The sequence below is a fragment of the Seriola lalandi genome, unplaced genomic scaffold (genome assembly GCF_002814215.2).
Source record: "Seriola lalandi dorsalis isolate HSWRI2012SDOR001 ecotype SW California unplaced genomic scaffold, Sedor1 jcf7180002054585, whole genome shotgun sequence".
Lineage (NCBI taxonomy): Eukaryota > Metazoa > Chordata > Actinopteri > Carangiformes > Carangidae > Seriola > Seriola lalandi.
The window spans coordinates 451,710-478,892 of NW_019525138.1; the positions used below are offsets into that span (position 1 = coordinate 451,710).

A 27,183-nucleotide genomic window follows, 5' to 3' on the forward strand; every position below is an offset into this window, starting at 1 on the left:
TCAAAGCTGCTGAAAGCTCCATGGGGTGCAATCAGCAGTATAAGCAGCTCTTAACAGTGAGTAATTTAATCAAGTACTAATGATCAGAATCTTTAATCAGTGGAGTGATGAGAAAGTTAGCAGGACTTTACTGGTGTTGTCTCTATCTGCTCTGACTCCTACCACTTGACCTTGCCTAATATCCCTGCGTCTACCTTTCAAACAGCACTTTGCTGTGTTTCTTTGGCTCCATCACAGTGATTTCCTTACATGAGACTTGGCCCAGAAGATGAAAACCTCAGCCACCATGCGGAACAGCTCCTCAGCCTCTGGGTTGGACTCCTTCAGCCATCTGGCCCTGTCAACATTAGTTGTTAGTTAGTGGATAGGAGCAGTTCTGTGCTGAGCTGAACTACTGATGTTCATTTTTCATCATCCTTTCCCTGAATGCAGCAAATATAAAACTTGCTGTTAGCAACACAGAGCATGTACAGGACAAACATGTGGGCTTGTCTTACATAACTGTCATGTATCATATCAAACAGGAAGCCTTCAGTCTAAGCAGTGTACCTGTTGTAGTCAACAAATCGGATGAGGAGAGGGTAGAAAGCGTACAGGTCTCTGACCAATATGGTGAACTGGTCCATGATGAGAAGCTCCGTCTCTGACATCTCACCCCTCCCCTCTGCCTTGCTGTGTTCTTCATCCATCAATACAACTGCTGCTTTCTGCACAACACAGTGCAAGATGACTATCTGTTAATGGGCACACTAAATACATTTGATCATAGCAGTAATATTATATGAACAGGTTTCAATTACTATAACTGCTGTCTGCAGAAAGTTATAGTCCATTCTGAAAGCTCTTGTTATTGTGTCATGTTATTTTTGTAATAGTCTAGTTATTGTGTTATGTTGGCAGATGAATTAAAAGCTCCTGTGTGATGAAATAATATTTTTTTTGACAGGCCAATTGTTGAAACCACACTACTGATGTGTGTATTGGGCAAACCCTGTATGACCATGAAGGCAGATTATTAAACAGCAGCATTATCAGTTCAGTTGCAGGAATATGAATCAAATATTTCAAGGCTGTTTTCCAAAACACTGCATTAGACTTTTATTTAACCTGTGGCTGACACACTGTGCTTTAACGGTTTAGAGTCATACACTATTTTCCACTTGTGTTGTAACAATGTAATATGGTAATCTATAACATGATAAGACTCACTTTTTTCAGTTTCTCCATCAGAGGCAGGAAGTGGGTCTTCAGCAGCTCAGCTTTGGCCTTGCTGATGATTGGCTGAGAGAAAACTAGGGGCACAGACACAAATGGGGTTTTGCTGTTAAGAATACAAAAATGTGTTATGTGTGTGTGTGTGTGCGCACATGTGCATGTCTCCTGGTGGCTGCATATACAAACTCAGTTGCCAGTTTATTAGGAACACTAAGCTCAACCTAAGTCAGTCTGATCCAACAGTTCTGTAATAAATCCTCCTTCATGAAAGTTCTAATGTTCAGTTTGTGTTGAAACTGTTTCAGAGGTGTTGATTCACCTGTGTAATTATTGTGGAGGCTGCAGTTTACGCTGCTGTTGAACTGCATTACATTATACAAAGAGGTGTTTCCATTGCTTAGTCTACTCTCATTGATATAAATGGAGAGGACAAAATAATAGAAACACCTGTCAGTTTAACACAATACAGTTTAACAGCAGCACAAACTGCAGCCTCCACAGTGATCACACAGGTGAATCTGAAACCTTGCAGGTCAAAGGTCTTGCCAATAGTTTCACCTTTCTCCTCCGATCAACAGGTGTTGGTAAGATATGCAGAAATTTGCCAGTAAAGAAGAAGACTGCTAGCAAGTGAACATGGATGTAAACAATGCTGGATTAAAACGTGTGTAAATGTTTTATGCGAAAGAAAGAACAAGAATACACACAATGAAGTGGGTAACACTAGGTGTAAACATAACTCTTGTTATGAGAAAACTTCAAAGGGCCTCTTTATGATTTTATGTCAAGTCAAAAAATTAATTTGTAAAGCTCAGTTGTGAAGTATAAAGAAGGAACAGCCTGTTACACGCAGTGTGTCATCATGTTTACCAGCTAGTCTTTTCATCCAGGCCCCCTCATCTATTCCAAGGTTGTTGTAGATGATCTTGAGAATGTTCCCCAGCAGAGTGTTCATGTGTTCAGAGGTCACGGAGGTGCAGCAGCTGTCAGCTTTGTCTGTGTTGCTCTCAGGTCCATGTTCCCACCAGTGAGACATATAGCTACATAACATGGGCAACACCACCTGCAGTAAAAGTGCAGTTTGACTGTGAATCACACAGAATTTCCAATACTTGGCATTGAATAAACCCGACATCCCGAGGCAACAAAACCAATATGTGTAGAACAGAAATAAGGTCCAGGCTCAATCCCAGGACCTTACTCCTATTCTATTATTTTGTTATATGCATTTTTAAGGTAGTTATATGTCCCACCTCCATGACATGGGGCATCTGAGTGTATCTCATGCCGGACTCTGCCAACTCCATGATCTCCTCCAGAGACTTTTCTAAGTTTGGGATCACAGGACAAACCTCTCCAACGTGTCCTGGAAGACCTAGAGCTGGGAGAAGGAAAGAAAAATGCTTAAGTAACATATGGAGAATAAGCATAATTCTCAGAGGATACAATTAAAACATGACTTGTATATCTTGGTGTAATCCCTCCTACTAATGTATATGTGTACAAGCACACAGAGCCGCTAAACATTAAAAGGAATCCACATTCATCAGTACCCCCTCTGTCTTTGGTTCCTTTGATGTTGTAGATGGAGAAGCTGTTGAACTTGTTGATGTGAGGCTCAAGAAAGGCCACAGGGAAGGCTGCTGAGAAAGCAGCTAGACATTTTCCTAATGCTGGACGCTGTCTGGAGAGGAGAGGAGAGGAGAGGAGAGGAGAGGAGAAAATAATCATTATTTTCATTGTCAATCATCTATTTCATTTTTAAATGAATTGGTTAACAATTGTTGTCTAGACATGCTAAAAACAATATGACTTTCAAATAGGTTGAAAGTCTCTCTGGTCACTCATTTAAATTTTATTAAGGCTTAAAGTTCTGCATAATTGAAGGCGTGGCCTCTTTGAGTGACAGGTGGGTGAGCGTATGCTCGCCACAAACCAGCTTTCACCAAAGTCGAGGCTCCACACACGCCCCTGCTCTTTGCCAGGAGTTAGGTACGGCCAAGATGGCGACCGCGGAGCAGCTCACTCTGAGCAGCTCACTCTGAGCTTCAAAAACGCTATTCAGATACCTGTGGCTGATGTAACAGAGGCTACGTCCATCTTTATTTACGGTCTATGAGTTTAACACTATTTCTTTACACAGAGAAAAAGGTGCAAATAGAGTTTCATGTTGCATTGTGTGCTGCATGAAACTCAGCACATCTGCGCAAAAAACTGTCTGTAAACTGGATTTTGTGCAGAAGGCAACAATTCAACTGTTTTATGAAGCTTAGCAATGAATGAATGTTTTACACACTAACAGTAATGGCAGTGATCAATATTACTTGTATATATTTTACTGTTACAGCTGAAGCTAGAGGCAAACATGTAAAACTAAACAGGTAACTGGCAGTGTTAAATTAACATGTGCCTTTCTACTCCTTAGACATGATACACCAGCAAAATACACTCATTCATGGGGTTAATACATATTTTTGTAGTATGTAAGGTACACTGATACTGCATCAGCATTCAGCACAAACATACATTCAGGACTTGTTACATGACTATTACCTTCATATTGTATTTCATGGTCTTGTGTTGTCATAGTTATCGAAGATATGTGGCATTGATGTTATTTGCATCTGATGGAGATGCTCATACCATCCTGACATGTTGACTTCAGTGAGAAAAATCTGAGTGAATTATTCTGATTTTGAGTTGTATTAAATGTTTGCTGTAAATTCAATTCCTCTGCACAGTGCGTTACATATGTGTTAGGTTTCCTGTCCTTATATGAAATGTGTAGGGTATACTCCACCTTTCTACATAGATGCTTTTGTTGGTTCCCAGAAAATAAAGGCTGTTGAGGATTCTATAGCAGGATACCTGGACATCATCCACTGGAGCAAGAGAGACAAACAACTGTCACAGTTTATATTTCAGGGAGTTCATTTTTAACAGAAAAATAGAAACTGCTAACAAATGGAAAATGTCAGATGTCCAACATAAATTTGATTCTGTTTCATTGTGTTGAAAGGATTAAGGATGGTAATTTAGAGGAAAAATTACCATCAATTAAGCCTTTCATCACAATGAAACCGAATCAATTTCATGTTGTATATTTGTTTGAGTCTTCACAAAGAAAGACTTTGAAAATATTAACTAGCAGGATTTAAACCTTGATGCGTCAAACAAACATGATATACTCACATATGAGGTCTTCTCCAAACATGTTCTGTCCGATGTGTTCAAACAGGGAGGAGAGGACAGGCAGCAGGGCGAAGGTGGTGTAGTTGATGATCTGAGTGACACCTCGCGGCTGCTCTCTGCTGTGGGTGAACTGACCGAGCTTCAGGTTCTCCTGTGTCTTCTCCAGGTCCTCTGCTGCACTGTCAAAGTATGATCGCAGAGCAGCCTTCACTGACTCCAGACCAGTCTTCATCACTGTCCTAATATATAGGGAGAGTTAGGTTTTTCATCCTTATCTTGACAAAAGATACATCATTCCACCAACTGATAGAGACAACACGATCATTTTACTGTTGTGGTAACCACCACTGAAACATGACACACTCTTAAATAATTACATTACATCACCGGAGAACTGATTTAAAGGCTCAAGTTCACAGACGCAGTGTGAAGCAAGTTTTTTAGCAGTATTCATATTATGTGTCCTTCAACACAGGCCTGGACAGAAAAAGGTATAACTTAAGCATCATCCCTGCTGTGATGATGACGGGCCCGCGCACACACACACACACACACACACACACACACACGGTTAATGTCTTCCCTTACCTGGCATCCAGGCTCTGTCCCAGTATCTGCAGACAGTTGACTATGGATGTGGCATTGTTACCTGGAAAGTAGAGAGGATCATGATAAACCGACCGGTTTGAGTCTGAGGTTCAATTCTCTTAGGGATGTGAAGTGTCACGCACTAAAACAAACAACACAAACACAAACAAACACAACAACAGCCTCTACCTGCTGGAATCAACTGGAACTGTCTGAAAACAGAATCTGAAGAATCACATCCGTCATGTTTGTGTTTTAGTAAAAAGCACAGAAGAATATCATTTTCAAAGAAAAAGGATGTTCCATTAAAGAAATGAAAACTGATATATGCATGAGTAAAGGCAAACTATACAAACTATCTATATATTACAAACGTATCAACTACAAGCCTTTTAATATGTCTGAAGAGATGGAAATGTTAAAAATATGAAATATCACCAAAGTTAATATTTTATAGCTTAATAAACACCAATAATAAATATGAATATGTAACTTTTTATTAGTCAAAATATATGTCTTTGTTTCCAGTCATATGAAGATTTAATCTGCAGAACCTCTTTTTACTTTGAGGAGTATAACTTGGTGTAAAACTCTCAGCATTTTCATATGGTCCAGCAAACGACACAACACACACAGCTGCTGAGCAGAGGATGGTAAATATCATGCACGCATGCACACACACCCATGCACACATGGAACACACACTGTTACTTCTGATCACATAATGTAGTTGAAAATCAATAATAATTCTAAAAAGATGATTTCTTTTATAATGTATCCAAATTTGTTGTCAATAACAATAACTAACAAATAGATGACAGTGGAGTATGTCGTTGGATGATAGAGAACTTCCAGTGTGGAAACCCTCACTAGGCCTCGACTGAACATGAAAATGTTGCTTTTCTCTTGACTTTGGCAAAAGCCAAACATATAGGCTTTATCCTGAATTTCTCTCAAATGAGGTCGATCTCTGGCCACCAGTGGACCCTGCAGTGTTCTGTGGGGAAGCAGCAGCTGCATCTGGTGAGCCCCAGCTTGCACTTTGCATTCACTTGGGCAGAGAAGTACAAATGCAGGAAACTATGATGATTTTTGATCAAATTTGCGGAAAAATTGCTGTGATTGCGCAGAATTCACGGGGATTGGTTGAATTTGCATTAATTATAACGATCATGACATTGGGACTTTCTGGAGGGACTGTCTCATTCACACATATGTATGAGGGGGCTTGGTTGGTCAGCTGTCAAGATAAGCTTATGTGGCAGAATGGGAGATTGCATCTCATCCATTAGAGAACTAAAGTCACATAAGTAACCTGAAGTTTAATACAGACTTTTGTCAATTGACAGATGATCACCTGATACACATGTGACATTTCCCAGATCTAAACCACCTGAATGCTACAGTAGAGACTGGAAGTGACTGGTCCTTTGTCTGCTCTGAGGTTCTCAAAATCATATTTGTGCATGTTAAATAAAAAAAATCATAATAACACACCCAATTGGATAATCAAAAATCTGTAAAAACCCACCTAAAACATATTTTTGGTCCGCATTTAAATGTATTAAGCTGAACCTCTGTGACCCTTACGGCGTGAGTAACAGTCTCATCAGGTTATCCAGCAGCTAGCCGGCTAGTCAATCCCAGATATCTTTTCCTGCTGTCAAGGCATGACTGTGTGAAGAAAACACAGTTTTTCAGAAACGTAAAAATGCCGATGACTCATTGGTGTCAAAAAAAAAAGTAAGGCAATATCTCGAAAGTTACCTTAACTTTGGTTTTATTGAAGGACAGGACCGTAATGTGTCATTTGTGGTGAGAGGCTAGCTAATGATAGCATGAAGCCAAGCAAAATGAAACGACACCAGAACACAAAACATCAGGACACTATTGGTGAAAGTCAGGAATTTTTTGAGAGGAAGAAGCAATTGGCACTATTGAAAAGATCCACGGACATCAGAAAAGCTTTTGAAAGAGCAGGCAGTGATTTATACAGAGCCATGGAGGCATTATTTGAATGTTCGCTATTAATTGCCACGGTTAAAAAGCCACACCATATTGGAGAGCAGCTAATCAAACCTGCCTAAAATTGTGGAGAGGCTGTGTGGACCGCAGGTAGTGGATAAAGTAAAAACACTGAAAGACAGAATTGGTAAAATGGCTGCAGATTGCCAAAACCAGCTGAATGAGAAGCTTAGGAATGTTCCCTTCGCCATTCAGCTGGATGAAAAGACAACAGTGTCAGACGAGTGTGTGCTCGTCGTGTAAGTGCAGTATATTGACGGTGATGACTTGAAACAAGACATTCTTATGTCTACAATTCTACCAACAACAACAGCAACAGGCCAGTATATTTTAATGGCTGTGGACTCTTATCTCTCATCCAACAATCTGCCCAATGACAACCTTGTCGCAAAAACAAGGGATTTAACAGCCGACTGAAGGAAAAAGACCGGGGGTGCGCAATTTTCTACTGCATGTTACATCACCAAGCATTAGCCAGTAAAATAAAACTTTCAGAAGACCCCAGTCACACCCTGTCAACTGTTGTTAAAGTTGTAAACTCTTTTTGCCCAGCGTGAGAGGATGAAGCGCATCAAACACTGCTGCTACACACAGAGGTACTGTGGTTGTCACATGGACAAGTGCTTGTGCGTTTTATGGAACTGCAGGAAAAAAATAAAGGAATTCTTACAAGATCGCAATCGACCACTGTATGAACATCTGACTGATGCGTTTTGGATCAAAACGGCATCCCTGGCGGATACATTCACTCTACAATGAGACAATGAGTAACAATGACACAAGTAAAAAACGTTAAGGGAGAACTTGTTTATTGTTGTTGCTGGTTGTTATCATGTGTGCTGATTAATCCCTGAAAATGAATCTTTATTCCTTTTGTAAGGAGGTGTGTGTGTGTACACCTACTCTTTCAGGTTATTAAGGGTTAGGGATAGGGTTAATTAAATTAGTTAAGCTCCCTTGAAAAGAGACATAGTTTAATGTTCTTGCAATTGTTATAATTTCTGTTTGTATTTTACAGACCTGGTGACAGAAAATGATATTCATCCATATAGAGGTAGGCCTACTCTGTTTGGTTGTTAAAAGAAAATTGTTCTTCTGTCTGAAGTTTAAATGTTTAGCTCTCTTGAAAAGAGACAGAAATATTTTAATGTCCCTACAGTTATTATTTTTTGTGTATATTTGATACACCTGTTGACATTAAAAGGAGGAAAGAAAAACATATTCATATTCCATATACAGGGTAAACCAAAGCGAATAGGAAGAAAACCCAACAACTGATGTTTATTTTTGCAAATAAAGATTTGTAATGAATCACTTGATTCTTTTGGTGTGTGTGGGGACACGGAGTGGGGAAGGGGGGGGCCCTGACTTGTTTTGAACACAAGCAATGGAGGCTCCAAGGAAAAAAGGTTGGGAACCGTTGGATTATGGGATACTGAGCACTGCAGGGATACACTGGTTGAGTCCTCCACATTTGGGCAAAAGCAGGAATCAAGTCTCTGTATTTGGATGAGACTTTGAAATGGGACAGGCTTTGTTAACCGACTGGCAATTTCAGTCTGAAATGCAGATGTCAAAGGTCAATGTGAGATGTTTCCATCAGGATCATCATTGTCTAAATATGTCAGCATCTTTATTCTTTTTTAAAACCTATTACAATGACAATATAGCGTTTTCCCTTCAGACCAGTAACAGTTCTATTTTATTTGTGAGACAAATGCTGTGTGTAGCATAGGCAGGACCCCTTTGTTGGCATGTCATGAACCCACTCATACTGTAATGATCTAACACTCAGCACTTGCTTATTAAACCAAGCCTTTATGTCTCATCAAACAAAAAGCATTGTACATAAACCATCCTTACCAAAAGAGGATATCCTATGTCTGACAAGAACTCCCAGTTTGCAGAAAAGACTGAAAAGATTGAAGGAAAGGAAAGAGGAAGAGAGGGAAACAGAAAAATAGATGAAAGGTGAGAGATAATCAAATGACAGAGACCCAGGGGAAAACAGAGAGTGTAGGAGACATAGCCTGATGTCAGCTGCTGACACTTCCCACAGCTCTACACACACGCAATTCTAACACACATCTTAGTCATTTACAACCATATGAAAAAAAATGGCTACTGGCATTGTTGCCTTTCTCTTTGTCTCCTGTTGTATCATTTGCTGCACTCACCTGGTCACCATCTCTTTCTCCTTGTTGGAGGCGTGGCCACCACTGCTAATTGGATGGATGGCTGTGGACAGGAAGTAGAGCCTATGGTTTTTAAAGTACTGATCCACCAATGGCAAGACAACCTGTGGGTTAAATAGCATAAAGACACAATGTAATTTCCTCTCAGATGTCATATTATTTATCAGTTTATAAGTAGTAATTAGAATGATTTGCAGTTTTGGTAACCCCCTTTGAGTTTACTTTAAAAAAAAAACGAAGGTCAGATGTCAGAAGTTCTGACCTTTCCAAAGAACTTCATCTGCTGTTCATGAGGAACCTTCTCTCCCTTCTGTCTCGTTCCCAGGTCTAAATGACAGGAAGGCAGAACAGAATCAAGGATGATAACATCTGGATAGTTTTATCTGGTGATATTCACATCTGCACATTGTCTCAGTTGCAAAGAGGGAACCACACCTTGCAACTCAAAGTAAACAATTTCTTTTCTCTTTTCTCTCTGTCTCTCTGGAGTACCTGGGCACATCTCTGTCATGAATATGGATGATGGCAGATTGGCATGAGCTTACAAACATAGATAGTATCTGCAGCTGCTATAAATAGAGAAAACCTTGCCTGTTGCATCAGAGGCATTAACCAGTTTTGAATACATGCTGTTTCCACAGAGAATAGTAGTGGTAACTGTGTGACATATATTGTGCGTGTTACCACAACAATCTTGTCTAAAAACAACTGTTCGTAGGGGAAACCCTGTAACAATTACATTATATTTATTTCTGAACTGTAATCTGCCTTTCATTCATTCGACAGCAGAGTCTCACCAAACTCCATCATGTGTTGGTGGGCCTGGTCTACGTATGTGATGAGCTGCTGGAGGAAAGTGTAGGCGAATCGTTTCTCTATAGCTGGAGTGTCCAGCTCCTGTGACTTCACACCTCTGCAAACAACAAACACAATCTCAAAGGAATTGTCTGACATTTGGGATAACACACTCTGTGCATCCATTACAGAGATAGGTCTGGGATGTGTTTAGCCTAGCTTAGGGGTATTACAGGCTGGATGCCTTGCAGTAACCCCAGGCTTTTGGTTCTCCTGCCTGCCTGTTGCCGACCACTGCCCCGCAACCTAACATCACCTCCCGTTTATCCTCACTTGCTTTTGTTCGTTGAACCTGAATGAAGGTGAACTGATTTGAACCTTTACTGGTGTCTGACTTGTGTTTGAGTTGTGACACTGGGAGTCGGAGGAAACATCTACCTTAGCTCTGTCCAAAGTGAACTCACCATCCAACACCTGTGAAACTGTATTGTTTAAAACTAGAATAATTTTATTGAACATGTTTAAATATCATAATGTACTATTATTATATAAAATAATTAGATAACATAATATAATCAACAGCTGAGTGCACTGAAAGTATACAGCATCTCAAAAGTCTTGCATATTGCTGTCATTATACCACGATACAATATGTTATTATTATTACAATATATTTTTATTTGCCTGTATCTACTGTAGATAATCATTTCCCTCTTTTTACTCTCTATGTGGCATGTTAGGATAAACACATCCCAGTACCTTTGTACTGGACACAAAGAAACTGACACTGTTGTTATTTGACTTTGGGTCAGACACTTTGGCAGAAATCATGTTTCCTCACATCTCAGAAATTTCTTTTTAGTTGGTACAGACAAATACACTGCAGACACACACTGCTACGCACTCATTTTTGAAATCAGTCAATCAATTAGTCATACAAAATGAACTTGTCCTTAACTTGAAATCTTGGTGTAGAGTGGTTGCCTGTTTCTCACCTGGACACAGTGTAACCGTTGATCTGGAGGAACTTGAGAATCTCCTGTGCTTTCTCTCTGTCTCTGGATTTCTCTTTGGCAGTCAGTGTGTCATAAGGAACCAGGAGGGGATGGTTTCCTCCACCTGTAGACAACAGCAGCACAGCAGGGTGGAGGACAAAGCAGGTTAGTACAAAGAGAACGCTTGAAGCTACAGGACTTTTCTTGTTTTGTTATATATTTTCATATCGTAGTTCAGATGAATTGTGAAGTATTTCATCATGGTTTCCACACTTACACTGTTAACATTCAGACTATGATGTCCACATCAGCTGGTGGTGTTGGCAGCAAAACAAAAACACAGTTGATGTGTTGTGTGAGAATTACCTTTGGCTTCCAGCTCCATTTTCTTTTTCCTCGCCCAGACATTATGATAATTCTCTGCGAGCAGCTCTGCCATAGACTGGACAAACACAATATGAAACATATGTGACTCTGTTACACTGCACAGATCCATTCATCTATTCATCCCCAGTACCCTGTAGTTTTATATCAATGTTCTCCGTGCTACAATAGCCCAGATTAAGCTGCTGTCTTATTTGATCATATACTGTGTGTTGCTTTACACTTCTTTGTGTACAGTCAGTAACCTACCTGCATGTCTCTGGACAGTGTAACATTGCTCATATCAATGGGTCTCGGGCTGAAAGCTGCAGCTCCTTCAAAAGACAGCTGTGGAACAAATGACACACTCCATATCATCATCAAAATTCAAATTCATATTTGTATTTGTGTGTTTGAGTAGTTGTGTGTATGTTGCTTCATATACGTCACTGTTTATGTGTGCATGTGTACCTGGCTAGCCTGTGATATCCTCCTGGACTTGTTGTGGAGGCTGGCGGGGTCTCCCTCTCTGATCCTTTCGATGCTCCAGCCCCACGACAGCATGGTCTTCAGAGACTCTCTGACTGACCAGCAGTACAACTCCTTATCCTACAGGAATACAACTCAGCTTCAATATTCTATTATAAAGTGTCCAGTGCTGAAAGTGGAGATCTTTTTAAAAGATCTCTTCCTAGGATTTTTCAGTGGCATGCAGCTGCTTGTTCTGACTTTAGACAGTCTACACAGTATCTGAAGAAATAAAAACATTTTAACACACACCGTTCTTCCATCAAAGATAGATTTAAGTTTGTTAAGAGTTTGGTCTCTTGCCACCAATATCAAAATTAAAATCAAACTACAACCGTTTAGGCATGGGTACCAAAACCCGGTATTAAACGGATACCACCAAAATTTTTAAGGGCCATAGTATCAATAAGCGTAAGAGTGATCTCTTTCTTTCTTTCTCTCTCTCTGACCCTCTGTATGGCAGAGGCAGCTCTGTCTTACATGCTGTACACACACAAACACACACACACACACACACACACACACACACACACAAAGAGACCCTGCAATTAGCGACAATGGCAGAGAGGACTACTCAAAAATGTGGTAAAGTCTTGTTCATGTAAGGGCGGAAACAGCTCACACAGAGTTAATTAACTACATTATATGAACATGGGTTAATGATAAAAAGTAAAAAATTAGCCAGCTGAATGTTATGAATGTGTTCTTAAATCCAATCTGAAATGGACAGAACAGCATCTGAATTGTTCAGAAATGATGAGTGATGTGGGGACTGCCGGTAAACGAGCTACTGCACAGTAAAAATACTGTCAAAAAGTCCTGTAGTAAATCATTGTGTTTTACATTTCCATCATTACAAAATCAGTCTATAATAGTGATCTGTTCAAAACAATGCTGTTGAAGTTTGCGACTCAAGTATGTTAACTGAGTTCATCTGATATAAAACAAAGTTAATTCTTTTCTTAATTGTTGTTTTTTCTCTTAGAAAAAGACACTGGGTCGATAAGTGGTATCGATAAAAGCATTAGTACCATTAAAATCTAAACAATACCCATCCCCACAACCATGACAGCCAACTGCTTGGGCCACCAGTTTCCTACTTCTGACTTGGCTCGGTCACCCTAATGTTGGGTAACTACCAGATTTATGACAGGCAATGATGAATCATACAACAGAATCAGAATTCCATGAGCAGACACTGGCCCAAAGCTGGCAACCACAGAACCAGAATCAATTCATTCAATCACGTGGAAGTGTCAATTTGAAATTTTGGAACATGAGAACATGTAACAACATGAGGCCAGTTGGTGTGACTTGTGTTGACTTCAGAGACACTTGAACAAGTTTTGTTGCCTGAGGTGAACAAACTCAGACAGCTGCATGCAGACTACCTTTTCAGAGAGGCCTTTGTATGGTTTCAGTAAAGGGTGGCTCTTGCTGATTTCACATATCTGTTCCCCATATGACCAGCCATTGGAAAACTGTACAATATACATAAGAGATATTTCAAAATTCAAACATTTTCTTACATAACATAACCACTGAGACATCATAAAAACAAATCAGTAACAGGACTACCACAATTTCATGTTGGACTTGTCACCTGTTGCTTCCTTACCTTCTCTATACACCACTTTTCATGGTTGTGTTCTGCATATCTGGTTATGAAATAGTCCAGTTTCTCTGGGACAGTCACACTGATGAAGGCAGAAAAGAAAAACCACATTGAAACAAGGAGGATGTTGTATATTAGAAGTTATTTAACAAAGAAGAAATAAATATGTTGTATACTTGGTGGTGTCTGCAGGCTGTGGAGTGAAGTTTCCCTCTGAGTCCATGGATGACTGTTTCTCCATCATGGCCATGTAGTTAGACTCCATGTAGTCTGGAGGAAGAGCTCCCGCCACAGCACTGAGACATGGCAATGCCAGCTTAAACAGCTCCTGGTCATACCGCTACATCATGAAGACACACACAGATCACACAGCACTGTTACGCTTCCACTGCAAAGTTTCCCCCTCTCTCTGCTTCCACTGTCACATGTTTATCTCCAGCCTGAGGTATCTGTGTGTTCACTGAATCGTGGCTGAAGCAGGATCATTTAATTCAACCACACACAAACCTGACCTGAAGCTGTCTTAACCTTGAAAACCTCAAACTCTACAGTAATAAATAGCAGTCATGACATGGTAATGTTTTCTTGGATGACAACTGTTGAGCAGCACGTTTTACTACTCTTTAGCATGGGTCACTTGCACACCCACGGACAGTAGAACGAGCCTGGTTACATACTTTGTTTTACATTACTGCATGTGCAGAATGCAGCTAACAAACATTTGAAAAGGTCATATCCCACATTACAAACACAACTACTATAATTATGTTATAAGTAATAATGGAATGCTTATAATTGTATTCAGGGTAAGCATTTGTACATTTTCATGGCATTTAAATTTCAGTTTGTGAATTTATTTGACATGAATTTCATTGATTATTTAAAGGGAAAATCCACCAACGTTACAGATAAGGGTCTGTTTACATGTAATGGTTAGTACAACTCATTTTGTGAAAACTATGTCTTCTGGGTCCCTGGGGGAGCTTCGTCAAGTCTGAGACAAAAATCCTGATCCTGATGATTTCATAGCGATGCCATCAAGGTTATCTCAGTTTGGGCTTGGAGATTAAAAGATTATAATAGAAATAATAGAGCAGCTACCTCACAGCGAAAGTTGAACAAAGAGATGCCATTAGTTGCATTGTGGGGAAAAAATGCTAGGAGATGTAGATATAAGCCTTTTCTACAATCGATCCTCATGGGAAATGTCAACTCCCTGGCTGGTGTGATGAACTGGAGGCACTTGTGAAGAACCAGTGAGCATATCGTGAGCTTAGTCTCATATGTTTCACGGTGACCTGGTTAAACAACAACACTCTCAACCGTTGTATGGATTTACCCGGCTTCACTGCAGTATGAGCGGACAGAGACGCCAGAGCAAGTGGGAAGAATAAAGGTGGAGGACTGGTTCTGCTTGTGAACAATAGATGGTGCAACCCCCGTCACATCACAGTGAAGGAGAAGTTACTGGGATACTGAAATGTTGGCAGTTGGTCTTAGACCGCGCTATGTACTGAGGGAGTTGGAGTTCTCTCACATCGTCAACATTGTTGTTTACATTCAACCACGAGCAGAGCCTGCAGTCGCGTCTGACGCCATTCACGATACTGTTGCAAGTATAGACCCAGCACCCTGATGCATTCATAGCAATATTGGGGGATTTTAACCATGCCACTCTCACCTCTCACCTGACTGGCTTCACTCAGTATGTTGAGTGTCCCACAAGGGAAAATAAGACACTTGATCTGTTGTATGCAAATGTCAAGGAGGCCTACACTGCTTCAGCTCTACCACCACTTGGCAGATCAGATCATAATCTGGTTTTTCTTCAGCCTTCCTCCAAGTCCTGTGTACTGAGACAGGCTGCAACCACCCGCTCAATCAGGAACTGGACCCTGGAGGCCAGTGAGTCTCTAAAAGACTGTTTTGAGTGCATAGAGTAGAATGTACTGTTGGAGTCACAGGGAAAACAGCAAGGACCCTGACCTTGTTAGAATGGTTGAATGTACCACAGACTACATTAACTTCTGTATGGACACTGTAATATCAGCAAGGACTGTACACTGCTTTCCAAACAACAAACCCTGGATCACTTATAACATCAAGACCCTTCTCGACCAGAAAAAGAGGCCTTCAGGGATGGAGACAGGTGTGTGCAACATGAGCTGAAGAGGAGATTAAAGCAGGTGAAGGAGGACTACAAAAAGAAAGTAGAGAGGAAGCTGCAGCACAACAACACCAGAGATGTGTTGGGTCTCACCATTCAAGAGACCAAATGTTTCTTTGCTCCACTGGACAATGGAACTCACACTCCAAAGTTCCTCAGGGTTCACACCTGGGGACGACCCTCCCCCCCAAACGGACCCCACTGGCCAGCCAGTGTGGGTCAGCGTGTGACATGTGACCCCCAAGGGTGTCACCAAACAAAACCAGATCTCTGGCCCTCTTCTCCCTCTATTCCCTTCTGGAGAAGGTCTGGAGAGCAGCTCCAGTTCTCTCGTCTCGGTTCTTCAAAGGGCAACAAGGCCCCAGCCCAGGTCAGCTCTGCTACCTGAGAAACCAGCTCTCTCGCCGGCCTGCTCACAGCAGCCTGCAAACACTCTTCTCCTCAACAGCAGCGACCTGCTTCGGATTTAACTGAGAGTGAACCAAATCCTCTTCAGAATCAGCAGCTACGACACAAGCCCAGCTGACTTTCCAAGCATCAGGAGTTGTAGCAGAGTTAGCATGGAACAGCTAACTCTGTGAGGAGAACAAAAGAGATAACAGCAAGCAACACAGCCAGACAGGACTTTACTCCACCAGGAAGCCTCCCAACTCACTGGACTTTACACCAACACTGGAAAGGACCTCTTTGTTTGTTCCAAGGACTGGGTAATGTTAACTGACTGGGCCTAACCTTTCCCAGCACAGCACAGCACAGCATAGCTAAGCAGCAGAAGTCTTAACTTTGTTAATGTAATGTAATAAGCTAATTATTAATCAGAGTTCCAGATTAATGGTAATAAATTGAGACTGAAACAATATTGGCTATTTTGCCTGTTAGTTTAGGCTGGTGCCCTGAGAACTTTAATTAATTTTAAAGTTATTATTTAATATTAATATTTTCAATATTAATATTTTCTTAATTTATGATAGCCAATAAATTGATAGACAACCAAAAATCCAACATATTTGGTGTCCAGCTCATGAGGCAGAGCTCAGACCCAACAATTACAACCCTCTGAGCGAGATAAGCCATGAAGCAGGGTGAATATGAGCCTTATACAGTCGCACAGATGTGAATAGTGTGGTTTGATCGCAGAATAGAAAAGATGTGTGTTGAAATAGTGGTGTAAAGAGTCTACCATCTTGTCATCTCTGTAGCATCGCAGCTGAGAGCTCAGATTCTCCAGAGAAGACGGAGTCTGAGCGGGTAGGGAGCTAAAAAGTCTAAGAGAGACTAGAGATAAAACAGGCAATGCTGCTTTTCGTCCCTGAAATATTTCGGCTATTTGCTGGGGTATCCTGGGGAAGGGAAGGTCTGCACGGGCATGGGACTGATTAGAGCTTGCATGCATTGCTAAGGGGCCTACGGGATGGCAAGAGAGTTATTGCATGCGCCACTGAGGGACAGCAGCACTGCCCAGAAAGTGTATATAGTGCATATTAATACTGCTAAGGATAGATAAAATAGTAACTGTGTAGATAATAAAACAGTGTTTACAGTGATTTAAATTGTATTTGTTGTTAAACTGTTCATATCCTAAGGGAGACCACTACGGATGAATGAGGGAGATAGTGATAGTGAAGATAAGGTGTCTTTTTTAGAACATTATGAAAATAAAGGAGATATAAAGATACAGGGAATAAAGACACATTTCTGGTTGGAGCGGAGACGATGAGGACTTGGAGCAATGGCATGACAAACTGCAAAAAAATCTAAACCTGTGGCACATCACAAACTTTGTTAAATCTAACACAAGTGCAAAGGGAGTTTCCTGAAGTGCAGGGGGAGGAGGTGATAAGCAGGTGGTAAACCGTAGTGACTGTTGTCACAAGTGCTAGAGCAGCTGTAAGGCAATCAGGGTAGTAGACACTATCTCTCTAAGTCAAGTGCTGGGAGTGTCAGAGGGAGTTGGCAGGCAGAACAGGGTGGCAGTGAATGACAGCTGTGTATCACTGTCATTTCCAGGAGAGTGAAATGGGATGCAAGCAGATTCTAATACATTGTTAAAACCCAAGGAGGCAGGACAGAGAGAATTTATATAATATGATAATAATAATAGTTCATTTGTATAGCACTTTTCAATACAAATAACAAAATGCATCACATGAATCAAATACAAACATCAAAAACAAATCAAAGTGAAATGCAAATTAAATTAAAAGACAGACAATAAAATAATTTTTTTTTTTATAAAAGTGTGTCTTGAGAAGTGAGATAAAACGGGAAACTGACAAATTTAACCATATAAGGGGAATAAAATAAGCCTGGCAGTACTGCTGATAAATACTTGTGTAAAACAGGATAAAAGAGTCCAACGAAGCTCCAGAAATCCCCAGATCACTATCAAGCAGTCAAAGATAAGGATATATGGGGGCTAAACTGATTAAAGGAGGTGTGTCAGCACCAGAGGATTTGGTGATAAACCAACACCGAGAACATGAGAAACAGATCCAATTGTGTAGGGAAAAAGTGGCATAAACAAAATTACAGTGGCCAAAAGAAGGCACCTTCAGAGGAGCCTGCTGTGATGAAGTGGAAGCCAACATAAAGCAAAAGATACAAGCAGTAAAAGAGAATGCAACCAAGCCACAGAGAGACATGTGCTGCAGTGGTTTAAACTGGAAAGTTAGAGACTGAATGATGCCACTGACACTGATGCCACTGACACCAGAACAGTTGCCACAAGAAGTGTGGTCAAAACACAAGACTGATGTAGGTAGGATTAAAGTACCGCCACCTATACATATCAAGCTTAAACTAGGGGCTAGGTTGCCATACAGAAAACAATATCCACTGAAGCAGCTTGCTATAGAAGGAATCAAGCCCACAATTCAGGGCTTGACGGAGGTGGGGGTTCTGTTAAAAAAAAATTTCCAATCAAGAATCCAATCCAATCCAGTTTCATTTATAAAAACAACACTGTTGACCAAAGTGCTGTACAATAACAATAAAATACAAAAAAGATATAAAACACAAGCAAAGAATCTCACATTAAAAGTATACAAAGACATAAAACATTCTGGCAGGACAGAGAAGCAGCTACAGGTGCAGCAGACGTCTCATCTCACTGCGCTGCAGAACAGAGAGGTTCAGGAGATCCTTTGTGCGCACTGCCATCAGGCTATACAACACCTCAGCCAAAGGAAATTATTATTGTTTATTTATTATTAACTGATATTATTAGTATCAACAATGAGCTAATGGACATATGAATTTCCCCTAGGGGCTAAATAAAGTATCTATTTATCTATCTCTGAAGAATCCAGCATTTTTGGACTAAAAGTTAGAATACATCAGCCTCTACTGCACTGATTTACATCTTGTGAGTCCCTCAACTAGTTGTGAATACCATTTACACATTAATTTATTTAAGTAATCACCTAATTCACTTCATTTTCATTTGATGTTCTATGAAAAAATAAAGCTCACCTTGTATGACAGAGCATCAAATATTCCCCAAAACAGTTTCCTGGAGAGGTGAAGTTCTTCATCTGATGCAGCTCCAAAGTTGCCCCAGCCTCCAGCCAGGCAGTAATACTTCCAACAACGCTCATAGTGATTGGTCAACAGCTGGGGAAAGTCAAAAGGACATACATCAACCATTTGCCGACTTTAAACAAGCTTTAAACAACCAACAGTAAGTCAGAATGCAATAAAATAAATGTCTTCTACTACCATGACACATGATCACAGTTTCATGTCGGAGTGGAAAATGTTCTGACTCCAAGCTGAGGTTAAGACCACAGTAAGAAAGTGTACATTAGATATTCTTCTTAATATTAAAGCTAAATTCGAGTCCCTGGTGACTCCTCTGAAAAGCAGAAATTTAACTGATGTGTTTCTCACCTTCAGAGGCATCTTGGTGTGTTCATTAAGCAGAGGAACGTCAAACACCAGCCTCCTCAGGAGATGCTGCATCATTGAGGGTCTCAGCTTTCTGCACATAATTAAGATGACACACATGAGTTGGTGGTTTGCACTGACATGAAATAAGTACTGGACTGTAAGCAGTGTAAAAACACAGGAGAGACAAAGTGATGAGTGTGAATGAGTGTGTCATTAAAATAAACATGATGATCAGAAGAACAGGAAAAACTGCCAAATGACAAAGACATTATAACAAAACAAAAAGGAACTGCTGACCAAAAAAGCTTAAATGATAGGAACATAAATAATTCACATATTCTGATGACACATATACACATATAAAAGTCTCAATTAACACGCTCCATTTTAATTCCAGTCTTACCCACAAACAGCCAGCAGACACTCCTCTATGGCGTCCCTCTGGGCCTTGGTGAGACAGCAGCCTTTTGACAGGCGGTAAATGGTGTGGAGGAGGGAGTCAATCAGTGAAGCAAAGGGCTCTGTCCCCGCAAACAGCGGTGCACATTTAGTCAGGAGAGGCAGCACAGCCGTACACAGATACCTGTTGAGAGCGAGTGCCATGTCTGTGGCACTGAGAGCAACCTGGCAAAAATACAGAGATGAATAGAGGAAGATGAATGTCTCAGTGTGTGATCAGGTTTTTTCCAGGAAAAATCTGCATTGTAAAGGCAGTAGGATTAAAGAGGAGTAAAGCTGAGTAAGTGTACAAGTCAAAAGTCCTGCCACAAGAGAATTAAACTGATAATCATAGCAAGCCATCCACTACTTGGATCATTCTCAGTGATGCATGAATATTTTCAGAAGATTTTCATGTCAATGTACTTTTAGAATTTCTGGTAAATAAGAAATTTGGACTTGGATTGGTTCATTTTGTACATTTGATATTTTATAACAGATCTTTTACATTTCAGCTTTTGTTAAAATGCCTTCAGAGGGCTGTGTTCCAGTTGAGGTGGTGTAATGTCGAATTTGAAAGTAGTTGTAGTTGAATTCAACTACAATTACCTCCTCATGGTTGTCTGCCTCCACCACTCAGACTAGTTTCAGGTTACATCTGTGTTTATCCAGAGTCATAAAAATTGTTTTGTGATGTGACCTTGACCGTGACTTTTGACCACCAAAGTCTAATCAGTTCATCCTTTACTCCAAGTGAATCTTTGTACCAAAATTGAAGGGATTCCCTTGAAGAGTTCTTGAGATAACTCGTTCACCAGGCCAAAATCATGTTTTGTGAGGTCACGGTGGACCTTGACCTTTAGCCACCAAAATCGAATGAGATTGTGCTCGGGACGAGGGAAATGTTTTTACCAAATCTGGAGAAAAATTCCCTCAAGCTGTTATGGAAACAAAATCGCATTTTGTGAGGTCACATGACCTTGACCTTTGACCCTTGACCCTCAAAATCGAATCAGTTCATCCTTGAGTTCTAGTGAATGTTTGTGCCATTTTTGAAGAAGTTCAATCAAGGTGTTACTGAGATATCCTTTCCACGAGAATGGGCTTTTGGTTACTAATGTATCAAATGAAGGGAGTTTGAAAGAACTGTTCTGTTACGTTAGGGGTGGGCGATATGACGATATTAGATCGTGAAGGATTACAACGTGAAGACGATCTTTCAAACTGCAGAGAGCGTGGGATCGTCTGGGGCCCATTCTATAAATTGCAGTCAGTAATGTCTTTGATTGATATTTTACTACTTTTATTTTCTGTTACTACTTTTGCAAGAGTGCACTTTATTAGAATGTTGTTGTTGTTTACCTTAAACTTTACATTGTTTGCACATGCAGGCAAAACTGCGACTATTTGAAATAAAATCTGTTAAGAAAGGTTCTTTGGTCTAAATTGTCTGTTTTTCTTTTTCCAATTTAAGATCATGATAAAATTGAAATCGTGATTATCATGATTTTTGCCATATCGCCCACCCCTATGTTACGTCATTAGTTATTTGTCCCTATTGCAGGTTGAGACATTCAGGTGCATTGGAACAACTACAAACACTGACATGTTATCACCTCATGAAGTTGTTATCAAATATTTTAGCAAAGAATTGAGTATTTATATATCCAGCAGACACAGGGCAACATTAGCTTCCACATGCAGTGGCATGACCATTCACTGAAAGTCCTTTTAGCTCTGTTTTTGGTCTCTTTTTGGATCCCTAGCTGTTAAATGCTCCACAATGTTCACCAGCTGCTCTCTGACAGTGTCTGTCTGCCGTCTGCTATTGACAAGGTGGTGGACAGTGGCTTTTTACAGTTGTTTTTTTCTGAAAACAGCTGCCTGCAGCTGGAAACAGGACAGATGTCAGCTGTGAGACTTTTGTTGCAAGCTGGATGACCAAACAGAATTTGAACCTTTGTCAATATCAATATTAAAATATTTCTTAGTTTAGCTTGAAGGAAGTTCCGAATGGGGCAGCACACACACACGCACGCACGCACGCACGCACGTACGCACGCATGCACACACTCACAGTGTCCAGCGAGGCAGCAGCTCTCAGGTCTGGTAAGAATCCGACTTCCAGCAGGTGGAGCAGGAAATTCTGGTCTTCTATACCATAGACCCGGTCCAGGAACAGCACCATGGCTGCCTTATGGTCTGGACAGAAACCAGCTGACATGTCTGGCTCCACCACCACCCCATCTATGCATGCACAGGCACAAACACACACATGAGAAACAAAGGTCAACATATAACCATTTGTAATACTGAAGTAAATGTTGCCATTTATTTTCATCATGGATGCTGTGCTGGACCTACTTAAAATCAGGATTACTGCAGTATGCACATCAGGTAAGGTGGGTGCTGGTGGTGTTGCTTACCTTTAGCCAGGTTGGGCATGGAAAATGGAATACTGATTACTCCCACCAGGTCTTCAATAGGAATGAGAGACCTCAGAATGGCTCTGATACGGATTGCTTCACCTTTACCAGCATGGATTAACTGATACAGAGTAAGAGACGTTAGTGTGAACAAGTATATGAGTCTGTGTATATGAGTCTATCTCTGTGTGTGTGTGTGTGTGTGTGTGTGTGTGTGTGTGCGCGCGGGGGGGTGTTGTCACTAACATGCATCTCTGGAGCACAGCGACCTAGCAGATCAATGAGAGCAGCATAGAAGGTCATAATGGCATTTCCCATGTGGATGGTATCATCTTCCTCTTCTTCCATCATGTCACTGCTAAAAACACACACACACACACACACACACTTTAAAAACATTAAATATGTTAAAAAACGTCTTTCTTTCAAGATGTGACAGATGTTATGTTCTTACAGTGTTCTGCTGCTCTCAGATGTAGGAGAGGGACCGTCCCTGGAAGCATCCTGAGAGATCTTAATGGCTTCCTCCATTGCTGCCAACAACCCATCACCACCTTCACCCCGAAGAGCAGGGCCAAAACATTCTGGTCGGCGAATCAGAAGCCTCACCACAACATTGGCATTCTCCTCAACACTTTCACCTAACCACAGAAAAGTAAAGGTGTTTATGCTAGACACACACTACTCTGACAAAGACGGACAACAGTTTTTAGTTGAAAATAGTTTGACCAAGAAATTGATTCATCAATCAAAACTGTTTAAATTGTCACCATTGCAGAAGACAGCAAAGCGCAGGAAGTCGAGGTAGCGTTCGCCCTCCACAGGGTTCCAGCCAATGTCGGGGTATCCCTTACGCACCAGCATCACACAGCTCTGCAACCCACAGCCGGCCAGGTACTGCACCACCTACAGGTGGAGGCAGACAAAGTGACACGTAGAATGTTTTTAGTGATATATCATAAAACAAACAAAAAAAAAAAAAAAACAGTGGCTGATTCCAGCTTCTCAAAAGGAAGAATTTGCTGTGTTTTACTACTTCATATTGACACTGATTGGTGGGCATTTATGTCAAAACAATATCAGACGGATGAATGTACAGTGAAACAGGTCTAAACTGAACAGCAGGGTGTAAATACTGGAAGGCAGGTATACACTTTGCTGTTGTTGTTTCTTGTTAGATGCCATATTCATCATTACAGAGTGAAGTGGACAATCTGGATATGTATCAAAAATTTCACAATTTATAAGTCTACTGGTGTATATTTACCCTGATATCAGTTTAAATTTTACCTTTTTATCAAAAGTGATTTACAAGTGAAGCTTTAGTGCAGTAGGAAACCTTAGTGTAAACATTAAGTACTACATCTACTGTATTTAATAAATGCAAGGAGATTATATTAAAGAAGTGCACCAAAAGTGCATATTAAGAGCTAGTAAGATATGTTAGGGCTTTAGGTTTAGGTTTTAGGTGCTCTCTGAAGCGATGAGTTCTTGAAAATAGAGAGGGACGCCCCTACTCTGAAAGAATCTGATAGCTTGTTCCACCATCAGGGAACCATAGACCAGAACAGTCTGGACTGAGATTTTCTTGTATGCAGGGATGGCAAAGCCAGACAACATTCCTTGGAAGAACACGGTGGCTGAGAAGGAGCAAAAGGCTGAATGATCCAATTCAAGTGGATGGAGTAGACCCAAGAGTAACTCTGAAGGCATCATCATCCATCCTTCATCCATGTGGAGATATCAGAGAGACAGCACAAGATCCACTCAGAGACAGTGGAGTCATCTGGTGGGAATGACAGGTATAGCTGGGTGTCGTCAGCATAGCAGTGATTTGAGAAGCTATGTGAGAGGATAACTGGACCCAAGGAGGTAGTGTAAAGAGGAGGGGTCCCAGAACTAATCTTTGGACATTTTCCCTTGCCATGACACACTGAAGGAGAGACCAGTGAGAGAGGATTCAAAACAAAAAAGGGCTTTGCCCAAGATGCCCATGTTGGAGAGTACAGACAGCCGGATGAGTCACTGTATCAAAGGCTGCTGAGAACCTAGGACTGACCTCCAGCTCTTGCTGCTCTTAGAGCTTCTGTCAAGTTTATTAAATAAACCATTATACTGAGATGTGTCTCTAATACTGTGTAGTTTACCTTCATTGATAGAAATGAATTTACCTGGGTTTTTTAAATATTAAAAACCTGGAACTTTTCATCCAAATACATCATCTACTTTTGGTCAGAGTGAAGTGAGGGCTAGGGTGGCACAGTGAATCCTCTGCAGCTCAGAGTCTTCTGAAATACATGTTCACCACATTCTTCCATTAAAGCAACCACTGAGTCTCTGTTTGTGTGTGTGAGTGTGTGTCTGTATAAATGTTTTTCAACCTCACCTTCTCCAGGTCTGGCTCTCTCAAAGCCAGAGCCAACTCATTATTATCCATGACTGATGCTGCAGCCACATCAAGAGGAGTGGAGCCTCGCATGGATGGAGAAGCTGAGGAGACGAAAGAGAAGGAGAGAAAGAAGAGAAAAATATATTATTACTATAGGTACAAATAAGATTACAGGGACTCCATTAGGTTTATGTCACTGTTCAACCTAATTTCTGTGAGTGATATGGGACAAAGATATAAATACAAATTGAGCTCCACAAAAAACAAAATATCATCACAAAACAGCTCAGTTTCTTCCAACTAGTTAAAGAACACAGGTGAACACATTGAAGCAAGAGAACACATGATCTTCATTTTCACAGGTACATTTCTGTGTTTGTCAATTACTGTACATTCATCCTCTTGAATCCAGTACTTGTAGTTCCTTCAGCTTCAGGCTTGATAGAAGTCTCAGGTTTTACTACCAAGATTACTGCTGGATGACTTGATATGTTACACGCTCCCAGTGTATCAGGGGATTGCTCTTTGCTCTTCTATAATGAACACACAGCCTTGAGGTGTGCCAGTACTCTGTGTGGCGGTGCTGGAGGTTCTAGACTACAGCCCACCAGTGAGGAAGTCCAGGACCCAGTGTTAGAGAGAAGTGGTCACTGACTGGGAACTTTATCCTGATTGGCTGAAGGCTTCATCTATGTTTTTAGTCTAAGAACTTCAGATCCTCCCTTACACGAGTGAACAAAGTACAGAGCTCCATTTACTATAGTCAGATCATAGATCCTCCTGGTCAAATATTACTCCAATACAAGTGAAAGTTGTTAACTTTTTACTGGAGTTAAAGTACTGGAGTACTTGATTTTAAAATACTTGAATGTTCAAAAGTAAATTTTTTTGTCAACATATTGTTGTATTGTTCCACATTTACTGCACCTGATGACTATGAAACAACCTCCTGACTGAACTACAGCTTACCTACAAAGAACATATTGGAGTGGATGATGCTGTCCTTTACATGCTCCACCGGGCCCATTCTTACTTGGATAAGCCAGGTAGTTACATAAGGATTATGTTCTTTGATTTCTCAATTGCATTTAAACCCATCCAACCCCCCATTCTTAAAGACAAGCTGAAAGGGATGGGGGTGGATCCCTGCTTTACGTCCTGGATTGTGGATTACCTGACAAGACGACCACAGTACGTCAGGCTGGGTAACTGTCTCAGGGACAGTGATGAGCAGCACTGGGGCTCCACAGGGGACTGTGCTGGCTCCTTTCCTGTTCACCCTGTATACGGCCGACTTTAAATACAATTCTGAGTCCTGCCACATCCAAAAATACTCGGGTGACACAGCTATTGTGGCACATATGTGTTTTCTATAACAGGTCTTAATTGTTGAGATAAAGACGACACAACACGTCTTGTTAAGTTGATGGCCAGCATGGACTGAACCCCGCTTTATTCACTTACTCCAGCCACATACCAAACATCCTGCTGCCCCCCCCCCGGCGGGGCGGAAACACATTCACCTGAACAGAACAGCTTAGTAATATGCTGAGAGGATATTACTACATCTCCCTTTCTTTTAAACAACTACACTGTGTTAAGTGTTAATAGCTTCTTATGAACAGTATGAGATAACTTTTTTTTTAAGAACATTGAACCAAAGGCTTCCTTATCACAAAAACATAGAAAACAAACACACTACAAGGTGACTACTGTAGCCCTCAAAAGTAAGTCCCTTTAGCGAGCAAAGTCCAGTAGACCACAAAGTCCCTCAAGTATGGTGGGGGGCGGCACACTCGCCCGGGGTAGCGAGGCGGGGGGGTTGGAGGCGACGTTGCCCCCGGGACAGCAGCCTCTGGCTGTTGTGTTGGGTCTGGGAGTGCTGGCTCCAGCAGAGGGTGGTCATCCGGCTCTGTGAGGTTGAGACCCCTGCGGTTACGCCTTACAGTGCCATTTTGCACTTGCACATAGTACGACCGTGGAGTATGTGCCGCCTGACGCACCGTCCCTTTTTGGTTGGAGTCACGCACCCAGACTGTGTCCCCAGGGCATAATACTGGAAGGGTTTTGGTTCTGTGGCGGGTACCAAAGTAAGCCTTTTGTGTGCTCTTAGCCTGCAGCCGCCTTAGAGATTGCGGCTAGATCAGGCCAGGCTGGTATGTGGACTGACGGGTGAGTCGGCACGGTCGTGCGAAGTCGCCTTCCTTGAAGAAGTTCTGATGGGCTCCACGACCGCTGTCAAAGTTGTTGACAGCAGCTTAGTAACTTCAATGAACCTGGAAAAATAGTCAAACATGACAAGGTACATGGAGTTATCCAGTTGGAAGAGATATGCTCCAACTTTTTGCCATTGGCTGTGGGGAG

At 41.2% G+C, this 27,183-nt stretch overlaps 1 protein-coding gene across 1 annotated transcript in view; it reads right to left on the minus strand.

Moving 5' to 3' along the window:
- ryr2a (ryanodine receptor 2a (cardiac)) overlaps nt 1–27,183 on the minus strand; it is a 162,387-nt gene that overhangs the window by 58,603 nt on the left and 76,601 nt on the right. The window contains 29 exon segments of the mRNA XM_087177253.1: nt 250–337; nt 550–707; nt 1,210–1,292; nt 2,086–2,278; nt 2,469–2,596; nt 2,769–2,899; nt 4,016–4,097; nt 4,408–4,646; nt 4,996–5,056; nt 8,884–8,933; nt 9,198–9,319; nt 9,478–9,542; nt 10,013–10,128; nt 11,006–11,129; nt 11,372–11,447; nt 11,639–11,716; nt 11,840–11,977; nt 13,288–13,377; nt 13,515–13,593; nt 13,688–13,851; nt 19,150–19,290; nt 19,567–19,657; nt 19,970–20,190; nt 22,082–22,251; nt 22,431–22,551; nt 22,677–22,788; nt 22,885–23,071; nt 23,201–23,336; nt 24,817–24,920. Of these exon segments, the coding sequence (XP_087033379.1) occupies nt 250–337; nt 550–707; nt 1,210–1,292; nt 2,086–2,278; nt 2,469–2,596; nt 2,769–2,899; nt 4,016–4,097; nt 4,408–4,646; nt 4,996–5,056; nt 8,884–8,933; nt 9,198–9,319; nt 9,478–9,542; nt 10,013–10,128; nt 11,006–11,129; nt 11,372–11,447; nt 11,639–11,716; nt 11,840–11,977; nt 13,288–13,377; nt 13,515–13,593; nt 13,688–13,851; nt 19,150–19,290; nt 19,567–19,657; nt 19,970–20,190; nt 22,082–22,251; nt 22,431–22,551; nt 22,677–22,788; nt 22,885–23,071; nt 23,201–23,336; nt 24,817–24,920 (3,548 nt within the window).